At 36.3% G+C, this 25951-nt stretch overlaps 1 protein-coding gene across 7 annotated transcripts in view; it reads left to right on the forward strand.

The window, feature by feature from the left end:
- The window catches only part of LOC119774032 (glutamate receptor-interacting protein 2-like), a 43397-nt gene that overhangs the window by 11179 nt on the left and 6267 nt on the right, over positions 1–25951 (forward strand). For 4 of the 7 annotated variants that reach the window (XM_038271307.1, XM_038271302.1, XM_038271305.1 and 1 more), the window contains exons 5-21: positions 708–791; positions 911–986; positions 2647–2792; positions 5378–5525; positions 5606–5775; positions 9797–9925; positions 10134–10295; positions 11994–12180; positions 16502–16647; positions 16755–16835; positions 17843–17906; positions 18241–18386; positions 18929–19073; positions 19296–19435; positions 20226–20408; positions 23356–23515; positions 25556–25670. In XM_038271307.1, the coding sequence (XP_038127235.1) occupies positions 708–791; positions 911–986; positions 2647–2792; positions 5378–5525; positions 5606–5775; positions 9797–9925; positions 10134–10295; positions 11994–12180; positions 16502–16647; positions 16755–16835; positions 17843–17906; positions 18241–18386; positions 18929–19073; positions 19296–19435; positions 20226–20408; positions 23356–23515; positions 25556–25670 (2282 nt within the window). Of the gene's footprint in view, positions 1–707; positions 792–910; positions 987–2646; positions 2793–5377; positions 5526–5605; positions 5776–9796; positions 9926–10133; positions 10296–11993; positions 12181–16501; positions 16648–16754; positions 16836–17842; positions 17907–18240; positions 18387–18928; positions 19074–19295; positions 19436–20225; positions 20409–23355; positions 23516–25158; positions 25671–25951 lie in introns of all 7 variants that reach the window. The other 3 variants (XR_005279482.1, XM_038271303.1, XM_038271304.1) reach the window with 3 other exon arrangements.

The raw sequence follows: 25951 nt of genomic DNA on the forward strand, positions 1-25951 counted from the left end.
AAAGAAATAAATCTAGTGGACAAAAAAATGTCAAAGCAATAGTAATTTTAAAGCAAAATGCTATAATAAAAAGGTTTTAATGTTCTTACAAGTTAAGTTTGATGATAGTAAGCCTGAAATAACCCTGAAATCATTGTCCATTCTCTTGACATCAAATCAAAATATGACTAACTGCATTTTGACTAGAGCATTCAGAAAACATGTACAGCATTTTAGTAAGTAAAAAAAGGCTCCAACAATCATACATTATCTTCAGGTTAAATTTGGTTTCAATAAGAGGATTCATTAAGTTGTATGCAATGTAGGAAAAACAAATGAGAAAAAAAAGGAAAGAATGTTTTTTACAGACATTGTTAACCAAAAGAAATACATTTAAAAAAATTGGTAATTTGCCAGTAATTTCAGTTTTTTTCTTTGAATACTTCTTGTAATAGAGAACCCATAATGCATTTAATTAAGGTGAGCCAAGAGGGGACCTTAACATCGTCCTCCTGTGTGCAACATCGTCACTGTAGTATTTCTACATATTTATGCTCCTCCTTTCCTTTTCTCAGATAGAATCATAAAATAAAAACTACTTCAAAAACACTAGTCAAACTGAATTTTCCTTTTGTGTTTAATAAAATGTTTTGGAATCGAAAATGATCAAACCATCCAGTTTGCAGATGTCAATCTTTTATGCATCATGATTTTCTCTCTCCTTTTAGTCCAGAATCCCTCGGGCGTCATAACTAAAACAATAGAGGTGTGTTTACACAAGGAGGGAAACAGTTTTGGGTTTGTCATGAGAGGTAAGAGGCTGGGAAACAACTCTTTGCTTTGCTTGCATTAGGAATTTCACAATTTTGAATAAAGTATATGGCTTTACAGCTGATCCCCTCCCCCATATTTCATTAAATTTGTTCTAAAGGGGGCTTTCATGAAGACTGGCGAAGGTCTCGTCCTCTAGTAGTTACTGGCGTCCGGCCTGGGGGTCCGGCTGACAGGTCAGGTTGAGGATAACCATCTGTATAGATAGCGATTGTGTTTAACCTGTTTTTGACTGTGTGTGTGAGTGTGCATGTCAGGTTTTCATGGACTAATCTGTCAGAGCATGTAAGCAAGCGTGCATACAGAGGAATGTCCACTAATGAATCCATTAAAATAATTTCCTTGTTGACATGCATTAAATCAAACATCAGCAAATTCTTGATAAAGAATTGAGGATCCATGAAAAATGTAGATATTCATTAAAAGATCTGCTGTGCATTTATGTTGAAATAACCATTTTAAATCATACTGCACAAAATTGTTGCTGCAACACGAGGGCAGCATCTATAAATGAAAGGGCACTAACTCATCCTGAGGCTAATGCAGCTTTGCACTTTTTTTCCCAAGAAAAACTGAGAACACCAAAACACAGAGGGCCGGATTTATCAAAGGTTTGCGTGTATAAAAACGTGAGCTATTTCACTGCGCACGCTAAAAAATGTACAAACTGATCTATCAACAGCGTGCTAAAAGGATTTGGTCTTTGAAACGTGCTAAATAGCGTCTCTTATCCATTTAGTACTTTTTCTGCAATGAATATGCAATATGGGGCGTTTACACGCAAAAGTGCGTCTTGTGGGAGGAGAAAATGTAAATATATTAATTTAGCACTCGCAAAGTGATTTATCAAACCTGAAAGCAATTTTGCTGACGGTATCTGACTCTATATTTAACACGTTTCAAAAGAAGGTGCAAATGGTCTGTATGCGTAATTGCGCACACATGGCAGCGGTTATTGTCGCAAGAAGGAGACCCCGAGAACGCATTTTTTTCACTCCGTGTGAATATTTTTGGAATGAACGAGGAAACGATCATCAAAACATATCGTTTATCCAGCATTGCCATTTTGGAGCTGTTGGGGGAACTCCGAATGGATTTGGAGCCAGCTACAAGGAGGACCCACGCAATACCAGATATCACAAAACTCCTTGCAACATTGCACTTTTTTGCATCTGGGATCTGGGATCTCCCAAAATCGTTTTTCAGAAGTGCTGTCCGACGTTCTAAATGCCATGTCTCCCTGACGCCCTACCGAAAAACCCTGACCTCCCCCTTGCGCCTGTGGAGCAACATGCCAATGCTGCGGGGAAGCGTACGCGCATCATCTTATCCAGTCACTTCTTGTGAGCCATTTGGTATGTGCATTTTTCAGCCACATACCACCTTGGGGAATAAAGGTTGCCAAGGTTTATATATATATATATATATATATATATATATATATATATATATATATATATATATATATATATATATATATATATATATATATATTTTTTTTTTTTTTTTTTTGGGAGGGGGTGGGGGTGTCACTGTAAGATTAAAATTTCTTAATGCACTAGTTTGCACAAACTGCAAACTACTTTGCCGCAAACCACAAAATGCGCAAAACCATCATTTAAATAGGGCGTCTCCAACAGTTTTGCACCTACCACCAGTTACGCAATCGCTCTTGTTAAATCACCCGCAAACCATGGTTCAGCCCCTCGCGCAAAATTCCAGTTTGCGAGCGCAAATTACTGCACGCAAAATTGGATCTTGATAAATCCGGCCCAGAGAATCTTTTATTTAGCATATTTCATTCTCATTGTTTATGTCTGGTGGTTTTCCTTTTAGAGAGGGCACAATAAAGGCTGGAGATCGAGTTCTAAGCATAGATGGGATGCCTTTAAACAGAGAGAGGCATGCTGAGGCTCTGACCATGCTGATGCAAAGTGGACAAGAAGCTCTCTTCCTGATCGAGTATGATGTTTCCGTCATGGGTGAGGAATCACACACACACGTGAGGAGCATGTGGAGGCTTTGCGAAGGCAGGGTTTCTTTGAGGTGCCCATTTAGGTACATGGATGATTGTTGGTGCTGGAGACGCTGGTGCAGTTTTATCAAGATTATTACAAAAAAACAGTTGGGCTTGAATTCTTAATATGAATAAATCAAAAAGTAGAAAAAGACTGAAAGTAGTGTAGAAACCTTTCACCATTAAGTGGGAAAGTATCAACAACTTTTTGCATTGAAGATCATCTTTGATTTTCTTGCTCATATACATCTTTTTTTTTAGATTTAACCTACAAATAGCATTTGAATTTTTGTATTGAATAAAAATCAATTGTCACTTTATTCATTTCATAAATTGTGTATTATAGAGCCTATGTAAGAACATCCCATTGCATGTTGTTAGACAGAAAGAAAAAAAAATCCCAGATACAAATACAAAAAAAAAAAAAAAAAGTACAGTCTCAACTAATGTCACCGTCTTTAGACTTCTGGAGTTCCTGGTCGTTCAATCATATCTTGTTCTTACACAGTTCCATAATTACACCACATCTCCAGTCTGAAAAAAAAAAAAAAAAAAACTAAACTATACATTGTTGTTATTTTTTAAAATTTAATTCTACGTGACTGAGAATAACCACTGAATGGTTCAAAATAAACATTTCTTTTCTCCCATTGCAGTTAAATCCTCATATTTTAAGGGTTTTCATACAGATGGTCTACAGTGGACGACGTTATACGATGTTTAGACTGTGATCCATCACAGAAACTTTGATTACTTCAGACTCATCCAGTACCAGGCCTGGAGCCACTTTCTGTCAGCTTACTAAAGCTACTTTATCCATATAAATACTCAGACATGATTTGCATTCTCTATTGTTGTTTTAGAAGGTCAGCCCTGCCCCTGAAGGTCGATACAGATTGGATCTACTTTGACTTGCTTTGCACCAGTTTTTGTTGTAGGAGCTTTTTCTTTTTACTGATTTAAAAGGCAATTTGGCTTCTCCCTCCCAAATGAACGATTTAATTCATTTGGCTAACATTTTCAATTAGAAGATGAAATGCAGTCAGCAGATCAAACAGAAGCTAACGAACAAAAAAACAATAAACTAACAGAAGTTTAAGAAAGAAAATGTAGCTTCAGTGTTCCTTAAGTTTAAAGCTTCAAGTAAAGAAAAAAAAAAACAATTTCCCAATATCTTCCATACTTATATTTATTTGTTGGTACGGTATATAAAGAAAGACAGAAAATAAATTGATGTTTTATTGCAGAGGCATAATCCAGTTGTAGGTTATTGAGTGAATGATCTTTAAAAACATCCTTTTTGCACAATTTTTCTACTTATTATGGTAATAAAATTACTTTTTCATCTTAAAGCTTGTATACACATATTAGTAATCATAAAATAGCAAATAGTGACCCCAGTTGAACTTCCTCCATTCAACCTCTTTACTCGTCATAACTTCAGTGTTTCATTATTTCTGCATGCTTTGCACTTTCAATTTGCTATTGTTTTAATCTGTCCATTTTTTTAAGAGTATGTGCACATTTCTTGTTTTGTAGCCTGTATCTGATTTTTTTTTAAATCATTGCATTGTTGTATAAGGGAGCTCACTAATAACATTGTACAATTTAAAGTCAGATTCCTCGTATGTGTACACGTACCTGGCAAATAAAGTAGATTTTGATTCTGAGTCTCAGAATATACCAAATACAAGATCCAACAACATGACTAAAAGCCTAATTATAACCTCCATTTGGTCATGGTGACTAATTCTCAAGATCACGCTCTTTGCTCTGGTCTGTTCAAACTAGGGCAGGTCACTAAGGATAGTTGGCACACGTTTCCTCCCAGTGCATGAAATTTAGGATTCAGACCTTCTGTCTGCAGATTAATCAAGGCGTGAAATCATTCACAGCAAACAGTAAAATCAGAGTAAAAACATTTTTTCTTTTTCTTTGCAAATTATAACTGCTTATTCATAAAAAAAAATGCTTTGCTTTTAGGCAGTCAAACAGAAAAAAGTTTAAGTAATTCCTTATAAGCATTTCTCATAGTAAAAATTTTGAAGTTGAAGGAGAATCCAAAACACAAAATGTAGTAAAGACAAAAAAAGTTATTTAATGAGGAACTGAGAACAACTTACCTATAATAATTATAATAATAATTGTTAATTATTATTATTATTATGTTTAGAAGTGGGATCCCAAGTCCTCAAAGCCCCTTTATTAAAATCTAAATACAACAACACAAAACATCTTTGATACTAATGTTTTACAATTACATGGTTTCTTTTCTACCTTATTGTCTGTTTCAAGAAGTCATTAAATATTTATTTAGTCAACTTCTGGTCAGGCAGCTATTATTAACCCTAACCCTTTCTAACTGGAAACTGTAATGTGCATATTCAAATTCAATTCAAATTAAAAAATACTTTATTGAATGCCAAATGAAATGCTGTAACTCCTGTTACATATGCTCGATAAAAATGGAAATGTGAATGAGAATGAAATTGATGATTTAGAGTCAGTAGGCCTGTGTGATGTTCTGCATGCCTGTGTTATCTGTTTCAGAGGCAGTGCAGCAGGCCTCAGGCCCTCTGCTGGTGGAAATAGTGAAAGGTTCTTCAGCTAGCCTGGGGATCAGCCTCACAACAACAATATATAGAAGCAAGCAAGTCATCATTATCGACAAGATAAAGCCAGCAAGTGTGGCAGAAAGGTGAAGCAAAATGCTTTGAATGTTCCATAAGAACAAGAGGAGACATTTCAACAGAGCCTCAGCTTCTGTCTTACTTTCAGATGTGGAGCACTTCACGTGGGAGACATCCTGCTGTCCATAGATGGGACAAATACTGAGCACTGCTCCCTGATGGAGGCCACACAGCTGCTGGCCAGCACCTCTGACACTCTCAAACTTGAGATTCTTCCAGCCAGTCAGAGCAGACTTCCCATCCGACCACAAGACACAGGTATTCCCTGCAGGGACATTTTAGATGAAATCTTTTTTTTTATTATTATTATCAATAAATATAAATAAATGGAAATACTTAAGTCTAACTTGCTTAGCTGGTTACATTTGAATATACTACTTACGGTACTTATATATATAATATAATATATACTTGAATTTACAAATGTTAAATTTTTACTGTATTTTAACTGAGAAATACATATTGTTTTTTTTTTAATATTTTTTCTGCTTTAAAAAAACAGCTGTCATACTTTTCTGTTTCATACTTTTTAGATATTTAGAAATTCTCACTGTAAAATATAATATTAATTGTTAAGAAAGAAGAAAAGTTATTTTATTTAAATCTTTCCTGTTAATGATGTTAAAGTGATTTATCATACTACTATCTAAATAAATATATATATATAAATAAATATATTTAAAAAAATGCACGTATAATACCTGAATAAGAATAAACTATTGGCCACATTATTATGTAGAAGAAGGAATCTTACTTTGGATTTACATCGATCGTGTTGTAATTTACTTTTCAAATTACTACAATTTATAGATTAAAAAAATAAGATAAAAATCAAGGGTAATAGCAGTATGCATAAGCATGCTTGTGCACACCACCTTTTTTTTTTTAGAATAAATAGATAAATGTCGGATAGGAAGCTGGGATCGTGAAAAAGACCATAACTGTTTTTAACAGTGTTTGTACATATGTGACGTGTTTATTGTGTTAAACAGAGCCTGTCTGGGGAAATAGTTTGTCTCTGGGTCGTTTGTTTTTGCCTGCAGGGCTCTGTAGCACTAGCCTGAAGGTAAAAGCTTAAGTTGCCTCTAAGCAGGATGCCAGGGGTTAACAAAGATGTTATGTTTTTAAGCTCTAGAAATGCATGTCATAAATGGAAGTCCCTGATGATTCTCTCTATAGACCTAATTGTTTTTTGCAGTTTGGACCTGTCGTGTTTTGTAGATGAGGAAAACCACACAAAGATGAATGTGTGCAATAACACACTGAATGACGGAGATGTAGATGATGCCTTCAAGCTCCTGTAGAATGTTGTACTTCTTGAGTTGCCAGAGGGAGAACAGTCTTTGCTATTTCAGAAGTCCACCCTCATTACCAGCGTAGCTGGTTTAGATCCAGGTGGTGTTGAGCACACCTATAAGTCCACCTCTTGCAAGTATGCAGATCTGCATCAGACAATGGTTCATCTGCAAACTTCAGAAGTTTTGCAGATTAAATGCAACACAAACAGATAAACTTGCAGATTTATTCTCCTAGAAAAGAACTGTTGCCTATTCACTTCAAAAAAGTGTGCATTTCCCTTCCTAATAATCAGGCCATTTCTTACTTTGTCCAGGCTGTCTAAATCCTCCTGTGTATGTTTTTTCTGTATATCAATGGCCTCTTGCATTGGTTGCACACTTGCATGTCATACAATAAACAGTTTAGCTTTTCTGTGTCAGATATGTTCCTGCCCACCATATGCACCATTATTTTTTATTTTGAGTCGTTGTACGAACATCTGCTTCTGCATGAACAAATACATGTGTAGGATCACACAAGAGGAGGAATTAAACATAAGGAAAAGTGCTGCTGTTTATTCTAAGAAGTCATATAATTAATTCACACATTCCATTTCCTTCAATGTGTTTCTGTACATTATTCTTCGTTTTTAATGAATCTAGCCTTAAATATCGTTGTCATTAAAATGTTGTAGATTGTGAAGCTTTTTAACGTTGCTTCTTCTGAAAAGAGAAAAGTCATAAAAAAAATGTATGCTTTATGTGACATTTCTGTAATGTTTTAGTGCACACCATTTTTGGTTGTAGTGACACATCTGAACAGAAATTACGGCAATCCTGATTATTTTATAAGCCACAATTTTATTGCAATTTATGCATAATGATAATGTATAAAATAGATTAGATAATTACATATTTTTGTAAATTCAGGTTTCAATTGTATTCAGTGAGGAAAACCTCCCATGTCACAGAAAAATTACTGATATTTACAAAATCATAGCTGTCACAGCTCTTTGCACAATCTTTGTGAAATAAAGCATTTTTTTTTAAATCTATGCATTACTACTTCTTTTAAGTTATTCAAAGTCAATATGAACTTTTAAATAGTAACTGATATGTTTCCCTTTCACTGGCATATAAATATAACTTGACACAGATGCCTATTTTATCAGCCACCTGCCACCAAGTAAGACAAAGATCAATCTTTAGAATAGAAATAGGAAAAAATCTTTAAAGTTTACTTTTAGAAAACTGCAGTAAAAAGTGGAACTCTGAGGGTTAAAAGGTCTCCAGGACAGCTATCATGTTCTATTGCCATGCAAACCAGTTGTTGGGTAGTCCAACCATTACAAACAGAAAGAGTTGCCAAAACATTTCTGTGTATTTAATTTCAGCTGATTGCATTTGATTAATCAAAGTTCAAATGAATCTGGAGGTTGGGGTACAGCAAAGAATATACATCTAAATAAGACACTTTTCGCCTCCTATATTATATGGGTGGGTGTGCTGTTGGCTTTTTTATGTATTTCCCCCTGCTGCATAATATGGTTAAGGATTTTTTTTCTAGAATTGTTTTTTTTAAACTCATCTTTACTAATGAAAATTATAAATAAGAGAAAGATTCGCTTTCATTTTAACACACATATTTAAATAATATATTATCAAGTATTATATAATATATATATAAGATATAATATATAAGGATTATATTGTAAATTTGAACTTATTTTTGTGGAAACAGAATTCAGTCTGTTCTACTACAGATAAATGATGAATGTGTGTTTCTCTTGATAACTGGTATGGTAACAGTCTAGTTTTCTGATTATTTCCCTTGGCCAAAACTCAGCACATAAATAATACTGATTTTCACAAGAGATTTTTTACAGCTCATATTTTTCTGGTAGGAGGCACGATTAAAAGATGCAATTAGTTTAATCCGCTCAGGGGATTTAATGAGACTGATAGAGCAGGCACAAGATTAGGAGAAAATGTTTCTTTCCACCCACTAAGACTGAAAGCAATATATCTTGGACAGAGTGCCTTAGGTGAGCTTAATTTAAGCTGGCAGAGTCATGGCTTTTCAGTCTGATTTGAGTTATATAGAACTTGGGTTCTTGATAAGGGCTAGAGGTTCTATTGCATATAGTCTAAATGCAGATGATTGGATTTAACCAGGGTCCCCGAGTAATGCAAACATCCCCCATTCAGCAACCTCTCCAGAAAGTCCTTCATTCAGGCAGGCAAGCTGTCAGAGATTAGAAGGATGACTGTCAAATTCAGCATTGAATGACTGATACAGCTGTCTGAATCTGGAAGAGAGGAAGTACTGAGGTAAGTGTCAGACAGTCGGTCAGCTGTTTTTTTTCTTTGATTGCTTTATGAATGCAGTCTGACAGAATGCTCAGGTTTTTAAATGAAGAGTGAAACCCTTCAACAAAGGAACCACATTAGATGTATAGCTGAATGTTTATTGAGGAGGTTAGGGATGATAAAGACTGACATGAAGTATTTTTCAAATTGCCAATTAGACGCAGATACACAAACTCTGCATTAACACCAATCAGGCCTTCAGCTGTACTCAATCAAGGACAAGTCACATCCCCTTTAGCTGTCAGTGAGCTGGATTTCATGACTTTGTTCAGCAGTTTCACCCCCTTTGTGAGAATGAAATGATCAAAATGATCTTTAGTTTGAGAGCAGCTCTTTGGAGCCTGGCTAGTAAAAGTAAGATTTTTTTTTTGTTCTTTCTATTCTTTTCAATAACTGCCTGTTTTTCCTAATCTGTGAATGTAAATTAATGAACACAATTCAGTCTAGTGTGTTGCATAGAAGACATTATATAAAAACTACTTTTAATGTATTCCCCGATCATTGGTATAAAGTGAGACTTAAGAATCAATTCATGTTGGTTCCCGTTTGATCGAATTTTTAACATTATGCACTAAATGACTGCATCGTATTTTAATAATGCATGAGGTTTTTTTTTCTTCTCTTTGCTGCAGTTAAAGTACAGAAAAGCAACCATCATCACTGGGACCAAAGCAGCAACTACTGCCATCCCCCACATGCCAGCCACAGCAAGACATGGAGCAGCCCAAGCCACCCACACAACCAGCAGGACCACTGCAAATGTACGTAATCACTTGTGACAGATGTGCTGCTGGCAGGACAGTTTTGGTAGATCCTTAACAGCAGTTATAAAATTCTCTCTCCATGAGGTTTGCCCTAACAGTTGTCACCACTTTTCATAGATTTGCTGCATTTTACTGCTACAGATGTATTTCTATGGGAACAGCCCATTTCATGTAGTTTGTAATGCACTTTTTTATTTTTTTCTAGCAGCTGTGAGCGGCAGTTTCTCCCCTTCCTCTACAGCCACCTCAGGCTTTAGCAGCCAAGGTAGCAACACTCTGCCCTGCCCCAATGCTCCCATCGCCCCCACCAGCCCTCGTAACTCCACTGAGAAGAGGAGGATCAGGAAAAAGGACCACAAGAGCTCATGTATGACAAATAATCTCTTTTTGAGTTAAAATAACATTAGTGAGAGCAAGAGAGTTTGGTGTTGGTTGTGACAATTTTGTATTTTCAAAACAAAAAAATGCAGTGCTTTGAAAAGGTATGGTGCCTTTACAGAATTTAGAAATTCTTCTGTTGACAATGGGTCTAAGATGGACAAAATAAATGTAACACAATTAGAATTTTTACAGGTGAAAAAAAAAAAAAGACTATCCAAAATAACCTATCCCTTGGAATCTTCCCTGTGGAGGAATTTTAGCCCCCTCGTCTTTGCAGAATTGTGTTAATTCAGCCATGCGGTGTTTTCAAAACATGAACAACAAATGAGAGGTTGAATTCAAGTCTCCACTTTGATTACACCTTTAAACAAGGTTATCCATCTCAGCTATTTATAGGTAAACTTGATGTTGTGATATATTTTTTAAAATATATTTATTTTGCTAAAAAAAAAAAAATCCATATGCGCCTGGGCTTTATATCAGAAATTGATGGCTGGAAATGATCCTTAAGGATTTTCTAGTAGAGCGCAGGATTCCAGAACACACTGATTGTGGGAAGTGGTCCTGATTCTATAGTAGCAAAGCTGCACAATCTCTTTTTGACTGACCATGTGTTTTTTGTTTTTTAAATGCTGTGGGCATTTAGCCTTACATTGCTAGAGGCCCACTTTTCATAAGGTTTCACTTCCAACTTATCAGTGAACAGAATAGTCCCACCAAAAACAAAACAAACTTTCTTTACTGTACACATGGAAATGTTTTTTTTTTTCCTATCATAGGGGCCATATTTGACCTCACACTTATTGTAACGATTTGGATACTTCTAGAGCGTTTTTATCTTATTTCTGTTTGTCAGATTGGATTAAAGCCTTTAAATTTGGCTGGTGGTAATCAAAGCTGGGTTTAGCTGCTAATATAACTGTACCCAACAATTTAGAAGAATGCAGTTAATCATAGTTGGTTCTTAAAAAATGTATGAATACAACTTTGGCATTTACTCAGGTTGCCTTTGCCTGACATTAACAGTTTGATCTGAAGCATTTAAGAAAACAAAATCTGTGAGGTAATAAGTACCTTTTCAAAGCGATCATGATTAGCTTTAGCCATTAAGATTAATATGAAGTGGATTCCATTTAATCATATGCCAAGTTGACTCTAAATTCCAATATCATGTTTTATTTTAAATGTTTTAGATGATGAACATTTCTAAATATATTTATCCTCTCTTATTTGATTTGAAGCACAAAATAGTGACTATTTCTGAACACAAAGATTGACATGTTTAAATCCACTCCTGCACTTGTAGTATCCACTCCCTCGTCAGTTTAATGGGTCATGGAGTAATTTAACAGTCATTCATTGAATCTAATTTCAGTCAGCTGTCGGCTCACGTTGTCGGTATATTTTTGGGTTCAGAGCCTTGAAGTGCCTACACAGAGGTGTGAAAGCGGATTTATCCTAGTAACCTGAGCCTCTGTGTGAGAATAGATTTGACTGATAGTTGTCGCATGCGTGACTGTGACTCATTCCCTTTCCATTCCCATGCCGTTCTTGCCAGTGGGCGACTGTCTTTTTTCCTCACCCTCTCAAATCATCACAAATGGTTCCTCCCTTTTGCTCTATCTGCCACATTTCCACTGATCTCTCTCTCCCTGATGTGTCCCATCAATTCTCCCCTTTTTAGTGTCTCTGACCTCCAGCTCCGTCGGTCCTGGGGGGCAGATTTTTCATGTGGAAACAAGTGAAATCCTCCTTAGGGGAGATCCACTCACAGGATTTGGGATCCAGCTGCAAGGGGGGGTGTTTGCAACAGAAACGCTGTCCGCTCCCCCGGTCATCCGCTTTATAGAGCCCGAAAGCCCAGCTGAGAGGTAACCCATTAAGACACCTAACCAGAAATCATGCAGCAAACATGTTCACCTTTACCAGAAGGGCGTCAGTGCCAATGATTCAACAAACCTGTGAGAAATTTGCTCTGGTTTCCTTACTGATTTAAAAAAGCAAAATTAAAACTGTCACTGATAAGAATGTTTCAATTTTAGATGATTGACTGATGATGGCTAGCAAAATGCACACACACACTACAGTACATTAGATTTAGTCAGTTTATATCCACAATCGTAAATGTATTTTATTGAGGAATGTATGTAATAATACAACAAAAAGAATCAATGCAAAGAGATAGCACATTAAGTTATTTTTAATGGAGAAATCTAGAAAGTTTGGCATGGATTTGTGTTGTACACTGCATAAATTTGGCCTTTATGCAAGAGCATCTGGAAGAAAGCTCTTTTTATAAGAAACGCGTATGAAGTTATTAGGAATTTGGGGGGGGGGGGGGGGGGGGGGGGGGTTTAAAAAGAACTTTTAAATAGTGGCTTTTCCTTTACTCTTAACAATAAGAGCCACTTTGTTGTGTTTGATTAATAACATCCGGATGACACACATGGGAGTAAGAGGTTATAATCTGACAAAGTAAAAAAGGTTCAAGGCTTGTGGGTGGTTTTGAAATGCACTGCATGCAAATAATGCAAATTTGCCCAGAGAAGTTACCATTACTCTCCATGATGCCAGGACCTGTTTAGATCATCTTGGTTGCATCTTTTAAACTTGCAACAAAAGCAGTGGGAATGTTGCGGTGATGAAACACAGCAAATAAAAATGTGGATTAATTGCAGCCAACAAGTCATTGCAGTATTTTGCAATAAGTCTACATCATTATGTTTTCCTGAGGCAAAATGCAATTGTACAGAAAGTTAGATCAATATTGTGCTTGTTGTTTTGTTTGTTTTTGTTTTTTTCTTCTTTTACTTTGATAACCAAGGTTTTATATAACAATAAATAAGAACAGTCATGGTACAAAAAAGGTTTCTTTGGAATAACTTTTCTCCTAATTGGATAGCGACTCAATCAGTCCTCATTCTATGTTAAGATGCTAAAAGATTAGAGAGCACAAATAAGATGCAACATTTTGAATCATATTGGGACATTTTCATGCTTTTATGACATTTGGAAGCTCTGAGTTTGCTGCTGTTAGTGTAAAGCCCAGAGCAATCTGTAGGTTTTCCAAATGAAGCGGAGAAGTATTCTACGTGACTGAATGTCTTTATGCCTGTATGTCACAGCCTGCCTCGAGTGCTCAAGAGCTCTAAAGAGGACATCTGCATTTAGATGTTTAAAGGAAAATGTTTAAAGGAAAATGTGCCTATTTCCCTTGAACACAGTCAGAATGGCTGTTATAAAAATCTATATATTAGGCTTGTCTACTATTGAGTTGGACAGCAATCTTTTTCTTGGATTAAAAAAAATCCATGTTCGTGCTTGTTTTAAATTGGAGTGAATATAATGGAGTATAAGAATAGAATAGAAGAATTCAACTTTCAGGGCCTTATTGCCTCCAGTGGAGCAATTTGGGTGAGATGAAGGTAGAACAAATGTATGACGGGTGTCAGTAGCTCTCATTCTTCTCCTGAAGAGTGCTGCACAGTGAGGGTTCTTTTGCCTTTTTTTTTTTTTTGTTCAGTTTGTTTATTCTGAATTGTTTGAAAATGGCCATATTCACAATTAGTTTAAAATAAATAGCCATTGAATTGAACTTTTTCATCTTATTTGGTTTGTTTACCAAAAAACCCCTTATGATATACAGTCTTTTCATGCAAAATAAAATGGAATTAAAGAATATCATTAGAATAAAACTCAAATTAACACTAACTAATTATGATCGATAAGGTATTTATGAAAATATCTAAAGTGAGAAGAGGTTCTGAAAGTGGAGATTATTTTTAAATGTGAAAGAATGAATGCACATAATTTGTTTCTATTCTTTTCCAAGTTTAGATCAGGACTGGAAAATAAAACGGGTCATAATCCATTCTGTAATAATCTGGTGATACCTTGTTATGTCTTTTACATACACATGGTGTACAACAAGGAGGTGATAACAGGAGCACTGAGCCCTACTGAAGCAAAACAATGTCTTATTTTAGTCTTGACAACAATGATTCATTGAAACATAAGTTGCAGTGTGCGTCAGGGAGATGATAAATCTAATGGGATGAATCATCTGCTTGGGTTCTGCTCTGGAATATTTACCATAATCATTCAGCAGTTTTTGGCCAAGTTGTTTTCTCTCATTTTAGTATTATTTATTATAGAAAGAATGCATGCATTTGCCACCTTTGGCAGCCTAATTTTTTAAAGTGTCTTAACATTAATATCTAATTGCAGTAGCATATTGTACATTTAAACACTTCTATTGAATTGCTAAAAAAAGTTATACAATTACTTGCAATAAAAGCATAAATATGCACCCCACTCCTTCTGATCTCTAACTCCTTCTGCTAACAGAAATGTGCATAGTTTTCATTTTCACTCAAATTTTCCATGGTCTGCTCAAACAGTGAGACTTTGACCATTTATTTTTGCACAATCTATCTGTATCCTCCACAGATATCCCCTCAGATGATGCACAGCATTTCTGCAGGATTTAATTCTAGGCTCTAAGGTGGCTAGGGAAGAAGCCAACACACTTTTAGATGGTCTAGGAGTGTAAAAACTTCCTTATGTCATACAGTCTAATATGGATCCTATGCCCTTTGGAGCAGAAACTGGCCCACAGCATCAAAGATTCCTGTGTAAAATACTTAAACATACAATAAGATTTACTCAAATATTCATCTTTAATTTCCATCTAAACCGAAACGGTTCTCCTACTCATTATCCTGGATTTTCACAGATAATCCTGGATAACCAATAAGCCTCTAAGACTTAAAAAGTAAACCATGAAGTCTAAAAATGCTGCAGTTAGGGTTATTTCTGAAGGGTTTTTTAGGGTACCAGTAGTTGTGCATCCAGGGATTTTTTTTGTCTATTTTGTTACACTAAATACACCCTAATATGAATATCAGAAGGTGTGACCAGTTCATGGTCAATGCTGTAGGGGTTTTACTGGGTTCTGTGTTGGTTAGAAGATGAATAAATCAGTCATGTATTAAAAACATAGTGATTTGATGTAACCACATGATCAAAGGCAGTGCATGTTACACCGTAAATAGCAGGCAGCCTAAACGAGGACAGTTTATAATGTGTGTCCTACAAGAGTAATGATGATGATGTGTGTTTCGGCAGTGTGGGCCATGTCCCCTGAGTCTGTAACATGATTAGTCCAGAGGCAGTTTGATAACAGTGACTCGACTACAGCAGCCTACTGTGATTTTAGTGTTTAAGCCTCCATGCAAGGTCAACGAGATGCAGTTTTTAGTGAATTCATATCAGTTGATGGCATTTTAATGTTTTCCTGTGCAGTTTGGTGTCTCCTTAATAGTTTTAACATTTATATGTCTCCTCTCTCCTCCATATGGGTTTCATTTGGTAAGAGAACTTTTAAAGCCCATCCAAAAAGTCAAGCTTGCGGTGCTAGAATTGATTTTATCCATGCTGTTTTTGACAACTGCTCTTGTATGCAGGGTTGGACCTGCTTGTGGATACCAGATTGCATTGGCGAAAGTCTGGCCAAGTTTATCAGCATCACTCTTTTGTCAGTTAACTTTGGTAAACCTTTTCTCCTGTTGTTGGAGGAGACAGGACAAAAAACTCAAGGGCTCTAAAAAGGGTAAATAAAATCCTAAATAATTTGATTCATTCCTTTTAGATTTAAAAAAACTCGTACTCTGTTCAAAAGAACTAAGATTTTTATTAATAGTCAAACTAGAATAAAGTGTGGTGTATATTGTTGCTGACGGAAGATGGAGAAAAATGCTTTAAACCTTAGTGTTTTCCAAAGAGGGTATTTGAAATTATTAACCAAGTTAATTAGATATTTTATTTTTAAAAATTAATTATAAAGTTTTACAGATATGTCTCCTTTTATGCTAAACTACTGTCAACACATTTAATCCACCTACTACTGCTACAAATAATTATATATCTGTTTTTATGCAAAGAAACAAATGCCTATACAGAAATAAACCCATTTTATGTTGTACGTACTTTCTTTTTTCATGTCTGTTTTTGTTTTTATTTTGTATCTTGAGAAAAAAAAAGCAATCTCTTAACTTGTATATTTTTTATGCCTAAGCTTTTGTTTTTTCAGTTTTTTTTTCTCTTACTGTTTTTATTTAATTTATTTTTTTAATCTAATTTTCTATATCTTTATTTATGAATACATTTCCTTTTTATTTTTTTGCTGCAAAGGTGTGGGCTGTTGCAGGTTGGAGACAGAATGTTGTCCATCAATGGGATCCCGACTGAGGATGGAACTCTGGAAGAAGCTCATCAGCTGCTCAGAGACTCTGCTCTGGCAAACAAGGTTACAGTGGAGGTTGAGTTTGATGTCGCAGGTATAACTTAAAAGTTTTTAATTTTTAAATTTTTTTGTCAGTCAAATTAAAGTTATTGTGAATCTTTACCTTTTAGTTATATTATTTTCCGTTTTCCTGAATTGTAGAGTCTGTGGTTCCAAGCAGCGGCACCTTCCATGTTAAATTGCCCAAGCGGAGGGGAGTGGAGTTGGGCATCACTATCAGCGGTAAGTGTGCAATACTGCCAGCAGAGGGCAGTGTTGCTCAATAAAACTTAACATGTTGTGGAATCGGGATCCTCTGATCCTGAAAACATAAAGACACATACCTTATTACCTGTGAACAGTGGTGTCAAAAGTACACACTTTTGTTACTTAACTAGAAGTATAGATACTGCAGTTTAAAAACACTCTGGTAAAAGTTGAAGTATCAACTTGACCTCTTTACTCAAGTAAAAGTGAAAAAGTATGTGCTCCTTAAACTACTGAAAGTATAAAAGTATAAGGTAACCTTTAAAGGCAACTATATGAATTGAAAGCTCAATTTTTTGACTATTTCAAAAAATTATTTGAGATAGGGCCAAGGATGAGGGAGGTCTTGTTGGTCTCCATCTCCCGATACGCTCTCACCTGTGTCCGACCTTTCAGACATTTCAACATCTTTTTCTGAATCCCACATTGTAGCATTGCATAGACGATTCACGTTTGCAGTTTGAAGAACACCTGCTTGCTTCTGATGATTTCCTTTAGCTAACCAATGAGTGTTTGCGTTATATGACTCATCCAATTACATTACTTTTCACTAGATGTGGATGGAGCCAATGATCTGCATTGGATGGCACACATGACGTGAAATAAATATTTATAAACATTAAACTGAAGCCAAGAGTAACGAGTAACGTTGGTTTTAAAAATGTAAGGAATAGGAAGTACAGACGCTTGTGTGAATATATAATAAGATGAAGTGAGAAGTAGGAAGAAAAATAAGTAATGGAGTAAAGTGCATATATACCTAAAAAGTGTACTTAAGAACAGTAAAGAAGTATTTGTACTTTGTTACTTGACACGTCTGCCTGTGAACATTACTGCTCTGCATCCATATCTTTCATTAGCCTTTCGGCTCTAACTTTTGAAATAACAGTGGATGCCAGATGCAAGAGAAACAAACACAAAATAACAATGTTTAAAGATTGCTCTGTTCAAATATATTTTTTCTTTTTTTTTTTTTTTTCCAGCAAGTAAGAAACCTGGCAAGCCCCTCATCATCTCAGACATCAGGAAAGGAAGCATAGCACACAGGTGGGTTTGATCATGCAGAGCCGACATATTTATATTTCCCTCAGCACTGCTAGGTCACATCAGAGGTAATCTTCCTCAAGGTTTACACAGGCTCGCTGGTGGACAACGCATATCTGTGTCTGCTGTGTAACAAGCCTAATAGGATTGAGTAATCATAACTAGATCAGTAGGGCAGCTACATTTTAGAAAGACTCTGGGTCGATTAGGTTTAGGATGAGGTTATGGTCACCCCCACAGATCCCACTGTGACGCCGGGGCTAAGAGGATTCTGCTGCTGCCTCTTTAGGTCCAGGTTAATAGTTGGGATCATCTTGCTCTTGGTTCTGTCTGCTAGAACAGGCACTCTGGAGCCTGGAGACCGTCTGCTGGCCATCGACTCCGTGCGTCTGGATAACTGTTCCATGGAGGATGCCATGAGCGTCCTACAGCAGGCTGAAGACATGGTCAAATTGCGGATCCAGAAGGACGAGGACAACATTGGTACATGACTTAGTATGCTTCCATAATGCATTAATGTGCAAAAACAATGCAACACAAGTAAAAAATACAACAATAAAATTATGGTGTAAAGGGGTACAGATGGTATTCTTTGTAATCAATATTGGAAACCATTCATCACTTTCCTACGTCTTCATTGCCCTTTGTGTTACTATCCCACAAAAAATTACAATAGAAACCATCAAACTTTGTGTTTTAAAATGCATAAGATATGCAAGAAAAATGAGTGCTTCAGCAATGCACTGTATAACCAAGGTGTAATGCTTTTTCGTGGTCAAGTTAGGACTGTAGTCTTTATTATTCTTAGAGGTTTTCCTACACAGGAAATGGAGCTACCAGCATTGGTCTTCTTCCAAACTAATTGGTATAAAGAGTTATGGCTCGGCAATAAATATGTAAAAGTCTTGCGAAGGTGTCCTAAAAAAAAGCAAACAATTTGTATCTGTGATGCTTCAGTATTTTACTATGCATTTTCAAGGAATTTATTGCATATATTTTATGCTCCTGAATGCTTTTTGTTGTAGATGAGCTGGAAATGTCAGGCTCAATCATCTACACAGTTGAACTGAAGAGGTTTAACGGACCCCTGGGCATTACAATATCTGGCACAGAGGAACCTTTTGACCCTATCGTCATCTCTGGCCTCACCAAGAAAGGTCTGGCTGAGAGGTGAGCAAAGAGCACGCTTAAGAACATGTGAAGCCTTTTTCCTTTTAATAATCAATGAAGCGCTTAAACAATGGCTGTCTGCTTTCTTTCAACAACAAGAGGCCTCTTTGTTTCTATCTCAGTCCAATCACTGGCAGTTTGACAGGAGCCCTGAACTGGCCCTGTTGTTACTGTCTGGTATAATCTGCTAACTCTTTCTGCACTGTCTTCCTGTCTCTGCAGGACTGGGGCCATCCACATGGGGGATAGAGTCCTAGCCATCAACGGGGTCAGCCTTAAAGGGAAGCCTCTGAGCGAGGCTATCCATCTGCTGCAGATGGCCGGGGAGTCAGTCACCCTCAAGATCAAAAAACAAGCTGACCGTATATATCAACTCTGAAAATTTTACTTTCAAACTAATGGTTTAGTTTGCAAATGGCTAGAATAGAAAGAAAACTGAAATTAAGGGGTATAAATCCCTTTTATATCCTTTATAAAGGTTTATTTTTTTTTTTGTACATTTTTTTTCCTTTCACTTATCTACACTGCAAAAACTGATATATAAGCAAGTCTTTTTTTTCTTAAAATAAGTCTATTTTAACTTCTGTTGAGTAAGTTGGTAAAAATTACCAGGGGAATTTGATTTACATTTAAAATAACAAAAAACAACTCTAATTTTTAAGTACCTAATATCTTATTTAAAGGGCAAACATACTGAATCCATTGGCGAAAATATCTTTTTAACAGGGTCAATTTTTTATTTATTTTAAGATATGTTTTTGCAGTGTATTACAATCAAACTTCTTGTCAACTATTTACATTGCAATCAAATTTCAGTTTCAGTACAACCGTTCGTGCCACAGAAAGCTGCCATTTGGCAGAACGGCGCATTGATATGGCTTGCCAGGTTCCCACAGGTTACCTGGCTGCCCAGATCCCAGGCGGTTACCTATAGCACTGCCTTTAAAACTTGCTGGTCATAAGAAATTTTACTCTAAATTAAAGTTAAAAATATACAAAACAACCTCAGCTTTAAGTAAACATAAGTCACTAAAAAGGAAATAGGACAAATAAGATAATTTAATTTTGGAAGTTTAAAAAAAAATCTGCTCTGAGAATGAAAAATGTAACGCCTTCCCTCAAGTACTAACCCTTTGCTCTGTTTGCTTTCAGCATCCGGCTGTCGGCGACAACCAGACAGAGAACCGGGCTTTCTAAGTGATCCGGAGGATGAGCTAACCGACTCCCAAAAAACCAGTAAACTCTCCGAGGCCTACTCGGCCACTGTTCCCAGCATAGACTCTGCTATGAGCTCCTGGGACAGCACAGCATTTGATGCAGGCTACATTAGTCAAGGTGGGGCCCTGAGCTCACAGGCTAGAAAGGACTCAGTACTGTTTCTTTTGCTAAAAGGAACTAAAAAGTATTTGCTCCTTTATTGGATTATCTTTTGTTTTATGTCATATCATAATTATAAGTTTCATATAATAGAATGATTGTTATTAGAGATAAACTGAATAAAACCAAAAAGCAGGTTTCAACGGAGGACTTTGCTTAATACATCAGTTTCTGATTCACCACGTTTTCTCTGGTATGATTTTATTAGTCATATCATGGCTTGATTACTTCCAAAGAGGCTGTTTGAAAATGAGAGTCCAAAGCTACTGCTGGCAAAACAAATAAAATAACACAAGACAGATTTGTCATTTGACAAAAACACACTAATAGATACCAAAAACATTTTGTTTGAAATCCTTTTGTGTTTAGACAAGTGAAACCTTTTACAGATATATGCTTCATTAAAGCATGTTTTATGTGTCATAAAACAGATAAAAAAAAAAAAAAAAAAAATATATATATATATACAGGTGCTGGTCATAAAAGTAGAATATCATGAAAAAGTAGATTGATTTCAGTAATTCCATTTAAAAAGTGAAACTTGTATATTATATTCATACATTACATACAAACTCATATATTTCAGATGTTTATTTTGTTTAATTTTGATGATTACAAATGACAACAAATGAAAATCTCAAATTCATCATATCAGAAAATTAGAATATTACTGAAGACCAATAAAAACAAAGGATTTATAGAAATGTTGGCCAACTGAAAAGTATGAACATGAAAAGTATGAGCATGTACAGCACTCAGTATTTAGTTGGGCCTCCTTTGGCCTGTATTACTGCAGCAATGCGGCGTGGCATGGAGTCGATCAGTCTGTGGCACTGCTCAGGTGTTATGATAGCCCAGGTTGCTCTAATAGTGGCTTTTAGCTCTTCTGAATTGTTGGGTCTGGTGTATTGCATCTTCTTCTTCACAATACCCCATAGATTTTCTATGGGGTTAAGGTCAGGAGAGTTTGCTGGCCAATTAAGAACAGGGATACCATGGTCCTTCAACCAGGTACTGGTAGCTTTGGCACTGTGTGCAGGTGCCAAGTCCTGTTGGAAAATGAAATCTGCATCTCCAAAAAGTTGGTCAGCTGCAGGAAGCATGAAGTGCTCTAAAACTTCCTGGTATGTGGCTGCGTTGACCCTGGACCTCAGAAAACACAATGGACCAACACCAGCAGATGACATGGCACCCCAAACCATCACTGACTGTGGAAGCTTTACACTGGACTTCAAGCAACGTGGATGAAGTGCCTCTCTTCTTTTCCTCCAGACTCTGGGACCTTGATTTCCAAAGGAAATGCAAAATTTACTTTCATCAGAGAACATGACTTTGGACCACTCACCAGCAGTCCAGTCCTGTTTCTCTTTAGCCCAGGCAAGACGCTTCTGACGCTGTCTGTGGTTCAAGAGTGGCTTGACACAAGGAATGCGACAGCAGAAACCCATGTCTTTCATACGTCTGTGTGTGGTGGTTCTTGAAGCACTCACTCCAGCTGCAGTCCACTCTTTGTGAATCTCCCCCACATTTTTGAATGGGTTTTGTTTCACAATCCTCTCCAGGGTGCGGTTATCTCTCTTGCTTGTACACTTTTTTCGACCACATCTTTTCCTTCCCTTCGCCTCTCTATTAATGTGCTTGGACACTGAGCTCTGTGAACAGCCAGCCTCTTTAGCGATGACCTTTTGTGTCTTGCCCTCCTTGTGCAAGGTGTCGATGGTCGTCTTTTGGACAACTGTCAAGTCAGCAGTCTTCCCCATGATTGTGTAGCCTATAGAACTAGACTGAAAGACCATTTAAAGGCTTTTGCAGGTGGTTTGAGTTAATTAGCTGATTAGAGTGTGGCACCAGGGGCCATCAATTTTGAACCTTTTCACAATATTCTAATTTTCTGATATGATGAATTTGAGATTTTCATTTGTTGTCATTTGTAATCATCAAAATTAAACAAAATAAACATCTGAAATATATGAGTTTGTATGTAATGTATGAATATAATATACAAGTTTCACTTTTTAAATGGAATTACTGAAATCAATCTACTTTTTCATGATATTCTAATTTTATGACCAGCACCTGTAGATATAGAGATATATAAAAATATAGAGATATATAAATATATATATAGAGAGAGATATAGAGATATATAAAAAAAAAAAAAATATATATATATATATATATATATATATATATACACACACAAGCAGTCTACATTACATTAATGAGTTGGTCTGAAGCTGTAGTTCTGCTGCAGCACTTTGATGAGTTGCTGTATTTGCCAAAAGCAGGAATTAACGGTGGCCCAGAGGTGCCGAGTCAAAAACAAATGATGGAACACAAAAACTAAAGACAAAACCTTTGTATTTCCATTGTGACTTTTTTGTGTGTGTTTTGGCTTTTGTTTTTGACCTGACACCCCTGGCCCACCGTAGGTATCATGGTACCCACAGAACAGACTCTTCTGTCATCAGATTGGGACTTTAAACTAAACACATTTGGACAGAAAAATTTTTTAAAGCACTTCAGCAGGTTAATTTCTGAGTGTCTAAATATTTTCAAATGACTTCTGGGTTCTTTAAATCAGACATATTCAAGTTCGAAAATCTTCCAGTGTTGCAGATTAAAAACAATTTAAGGTGAGGGGTTAAACATTCCTGCAGTGATATAAAGGATGGTTATCAGGTTGCTTGATGGTTCAACAAGTTAGGTTTAACAGGAAGTTATTTGGCTTGAATTTTATTAAATGAAATCCACTGATGACATGCGTTTAGTCTTTACTGAGGTTATCCTTTTTGGAGATTAACACTTGTTTTATCTGAGCAACTTTTATGTAAAAGAGAATGTTTGTATCAGAAGAGACTTACTATAACTCTGAGAGAAAATGATTTTTCTCATTTGCTTTTAGGGACATATCTGCATAAAACCTCTGATTTACTCCTGAATCCATTTGACTGGAGGCGGCCAAAGCTTAGAGGCCACACCACCTCCAGCTCTGGAGGTTTGGGGCTACAAGCTGGGCTGTATGATGGGGGATTCAACGAAGATGAGTGGGACAAGATACCTGGGTGAGTCCTGAGTTTAGAGGTTACATTAGAAATTATCGAGATTTCCTCTTCTTCTGAGGTTATTAAACAATGCTTGTTCAACTTGTTTTGTTCCTTTATATATATTTTCCATAAAAAAATAATCGTTTTATTGCTGATATGGATTTCATAATATTTAAATTTCCTCTGCAGGATCTGAGGGCAGGTCTATACCTTTCAGTTGTTTTGAGTAAATAATATATGAAATATGTTTTTATCTGCTCAGATTACCTTTTGCCACATGTTTTTTTTCTTGTCTCAAACGTGACTTGTGGCATGTTTCAAATGTGATGTCTTGTTTTAGCTTCACTAAAAAGCTGACATGACTTTAAGATGAGCTACTGAGCTGCTTAGTGGGAGGAGTAGTTGTCTAGAAGTCCTAAAACTGTGTGCTGGAGTCCAGCTTCTTACTGTAGAATGTTTATATCATCATCAGAAGGACTTACCTCCACATTGCAATACCTATCTGCATATTGGTGAATGATATGAGTTCTTGTGTAAATTCTCAGTCGTCTGGGTAATGACAAGTGCGAGCAGACAGAACCCCAGTTCCCTTCCAGTTGATCCCTGTTTAATTGTATGAGTTTGACTAATATTGTTGTATAAATGCACCGAGTGGACTGTATGACTAAAAAAATGCAGAACAAGTTTAGTTCATGTAACATTGAAATCATTTGTTCACACAAAGAATAAGCAGCATCATGTAAACATTCAAATGTCGTTCTGATCCATTTAAAATCACCAAAGAGATTAGATTGAAGAGTTTCAAGCATGGTTGGAGGATTTCCAGAATGAAGGGGCAGCAGGGTAGTTTTGTAATTGAAACAGTGGAATGCCAAAGGTTAAAAATCACAGAGGAAATTGGTTGCTGACAAGTTTGGTAAATTTTTTTCACATATCAATTTTTTCAAATGAGACCTCTGCATTTTGATATCAAGTTAACTGAAAAAACTTGAAGCGCCATCAAATTCTGCATACGACTGGTTAGACAGCTGGCATTGCAAATAAAGGTCTGCATCACAAAGAATGGGAAGGACAGTGATATATGATCTTCATGAAAAACAAAACCAAGATGAGAGTTGCAAAATGTTTTCATAGTCTGATTCCTATTGTGTAGGTAAAAACTGCCACTAGCCCTATAATCTATTCTAACCTAACCTGTTAAAGAAAATCTCCCCAGTGTTTTTGTCGGTTAAAATCCAGTTTTAAACCTGTCAGGTGGGATAAAAAAAAACCTGTTGAAGTAAACAACATTAACCGTTTACCAGTTCATGAACGACGATTGACCTCTATTATCACCATAGAGATATACTCACTATAAACAATGGTTAAATTCAAAATATGAAAATGTGTGCATCCAAAATATATGATTGAAGCAGTCCTGCAGTTTGCTAGTACACTAATTGTTTATGAAGCAGTCCTGCAGTTTGCTAGTACACTAATTGTTTATGAAACATTTTCTAATTCAAGAAAGTCTGATCAGAACTGTGTTCTTTGTTTAAACATGTTGGTCCTGCTGTGTTTTGTCAAGAGATTCTCTTTGCACCTGTTGTTATTTTGGTATGTGTGTTTTCATGTTTTGTTCTTTTCCAAACTGTCCCTTTTTTTTTCTTCTTCTTTCTCAGGTATTCTTTCTCTGATCTGCTTTATTAACTGTCCGCAAGCTCTCTGGTGTTACAGATGTCCTGTCACCCTTATCCATTTTCCTCTGAAAGCAACTTAAAGACTTAAGGAAACATCTGCCTCATGTCTCCACAAGCTTGATCATTATGAACTTGTTGCATTTGTTTCCTGCTTTTTTTTCTTCTTCTTTTTTTTTTCCATCTAGTGGGACTCAATCTAGTTAAGCCTTTGGGTCAGATTACAGTGAAAAAAAAAAATCCTTTTTTTTTATTTTTTAATGGTTGGGCTCTCCAGTTTAGCAGCCAAAACAAACGTGAGTTTCCCATGCTGCCTTTCTTAGCAGCAGTCACCTCCAGACTTCAGGGCTGCTCTTATGTTCTGGTTCCTGCACTGTCATAGATTCATCAGCCCCCCTCGCTGCCATGGCTCACTGAACAAGGATGACAGCTTCTGGTCCCAGGCTCTGCAGGACCTTGAGACCTGTGGCCAATCTGGGATTCTCAGGGACCTAGAAGTAGGTGGCCTCCTTCTTCTTTGTCCTTCTGATTCCTCAGACTTATCTAGGCTTAAGGGAACATGCCAGACGAAGCATAATAACCATCAATGTATAATCTCTTATTATATCTGACAAGAAAAGCCGGGCACCTGCTGCCAGATTGACCTAATCTGTATACCAGACCACATCAGAGAATATGTGTGCATGATTCAAATGACTGTTTTTTGTTTGTTTTGTTTTTTTTTCTGCTCTGCAACTTAATGTTGAATTAATTCCTGTATATATATTAACTCTTTTAG

The sequence above is a fragment of the Cyprinodon tularosa genome, unplaced genomic scaffold (assembly GCF_016077235.1).
Source record: "Cyprinodon tularosa strain WSP-4 unplaced genomic scaffold, ASM1607723v1 ctg8, whole genome shotgun sequence".
Classification (NCBI taxonomy): domain Eukaryota; kingdom Metazoa; phylum Chordata; class Actinopteri; order Cyprinodontiformes; family Cyprinodontidae; genus Cyprinodon; species Cyprinodon tularosa.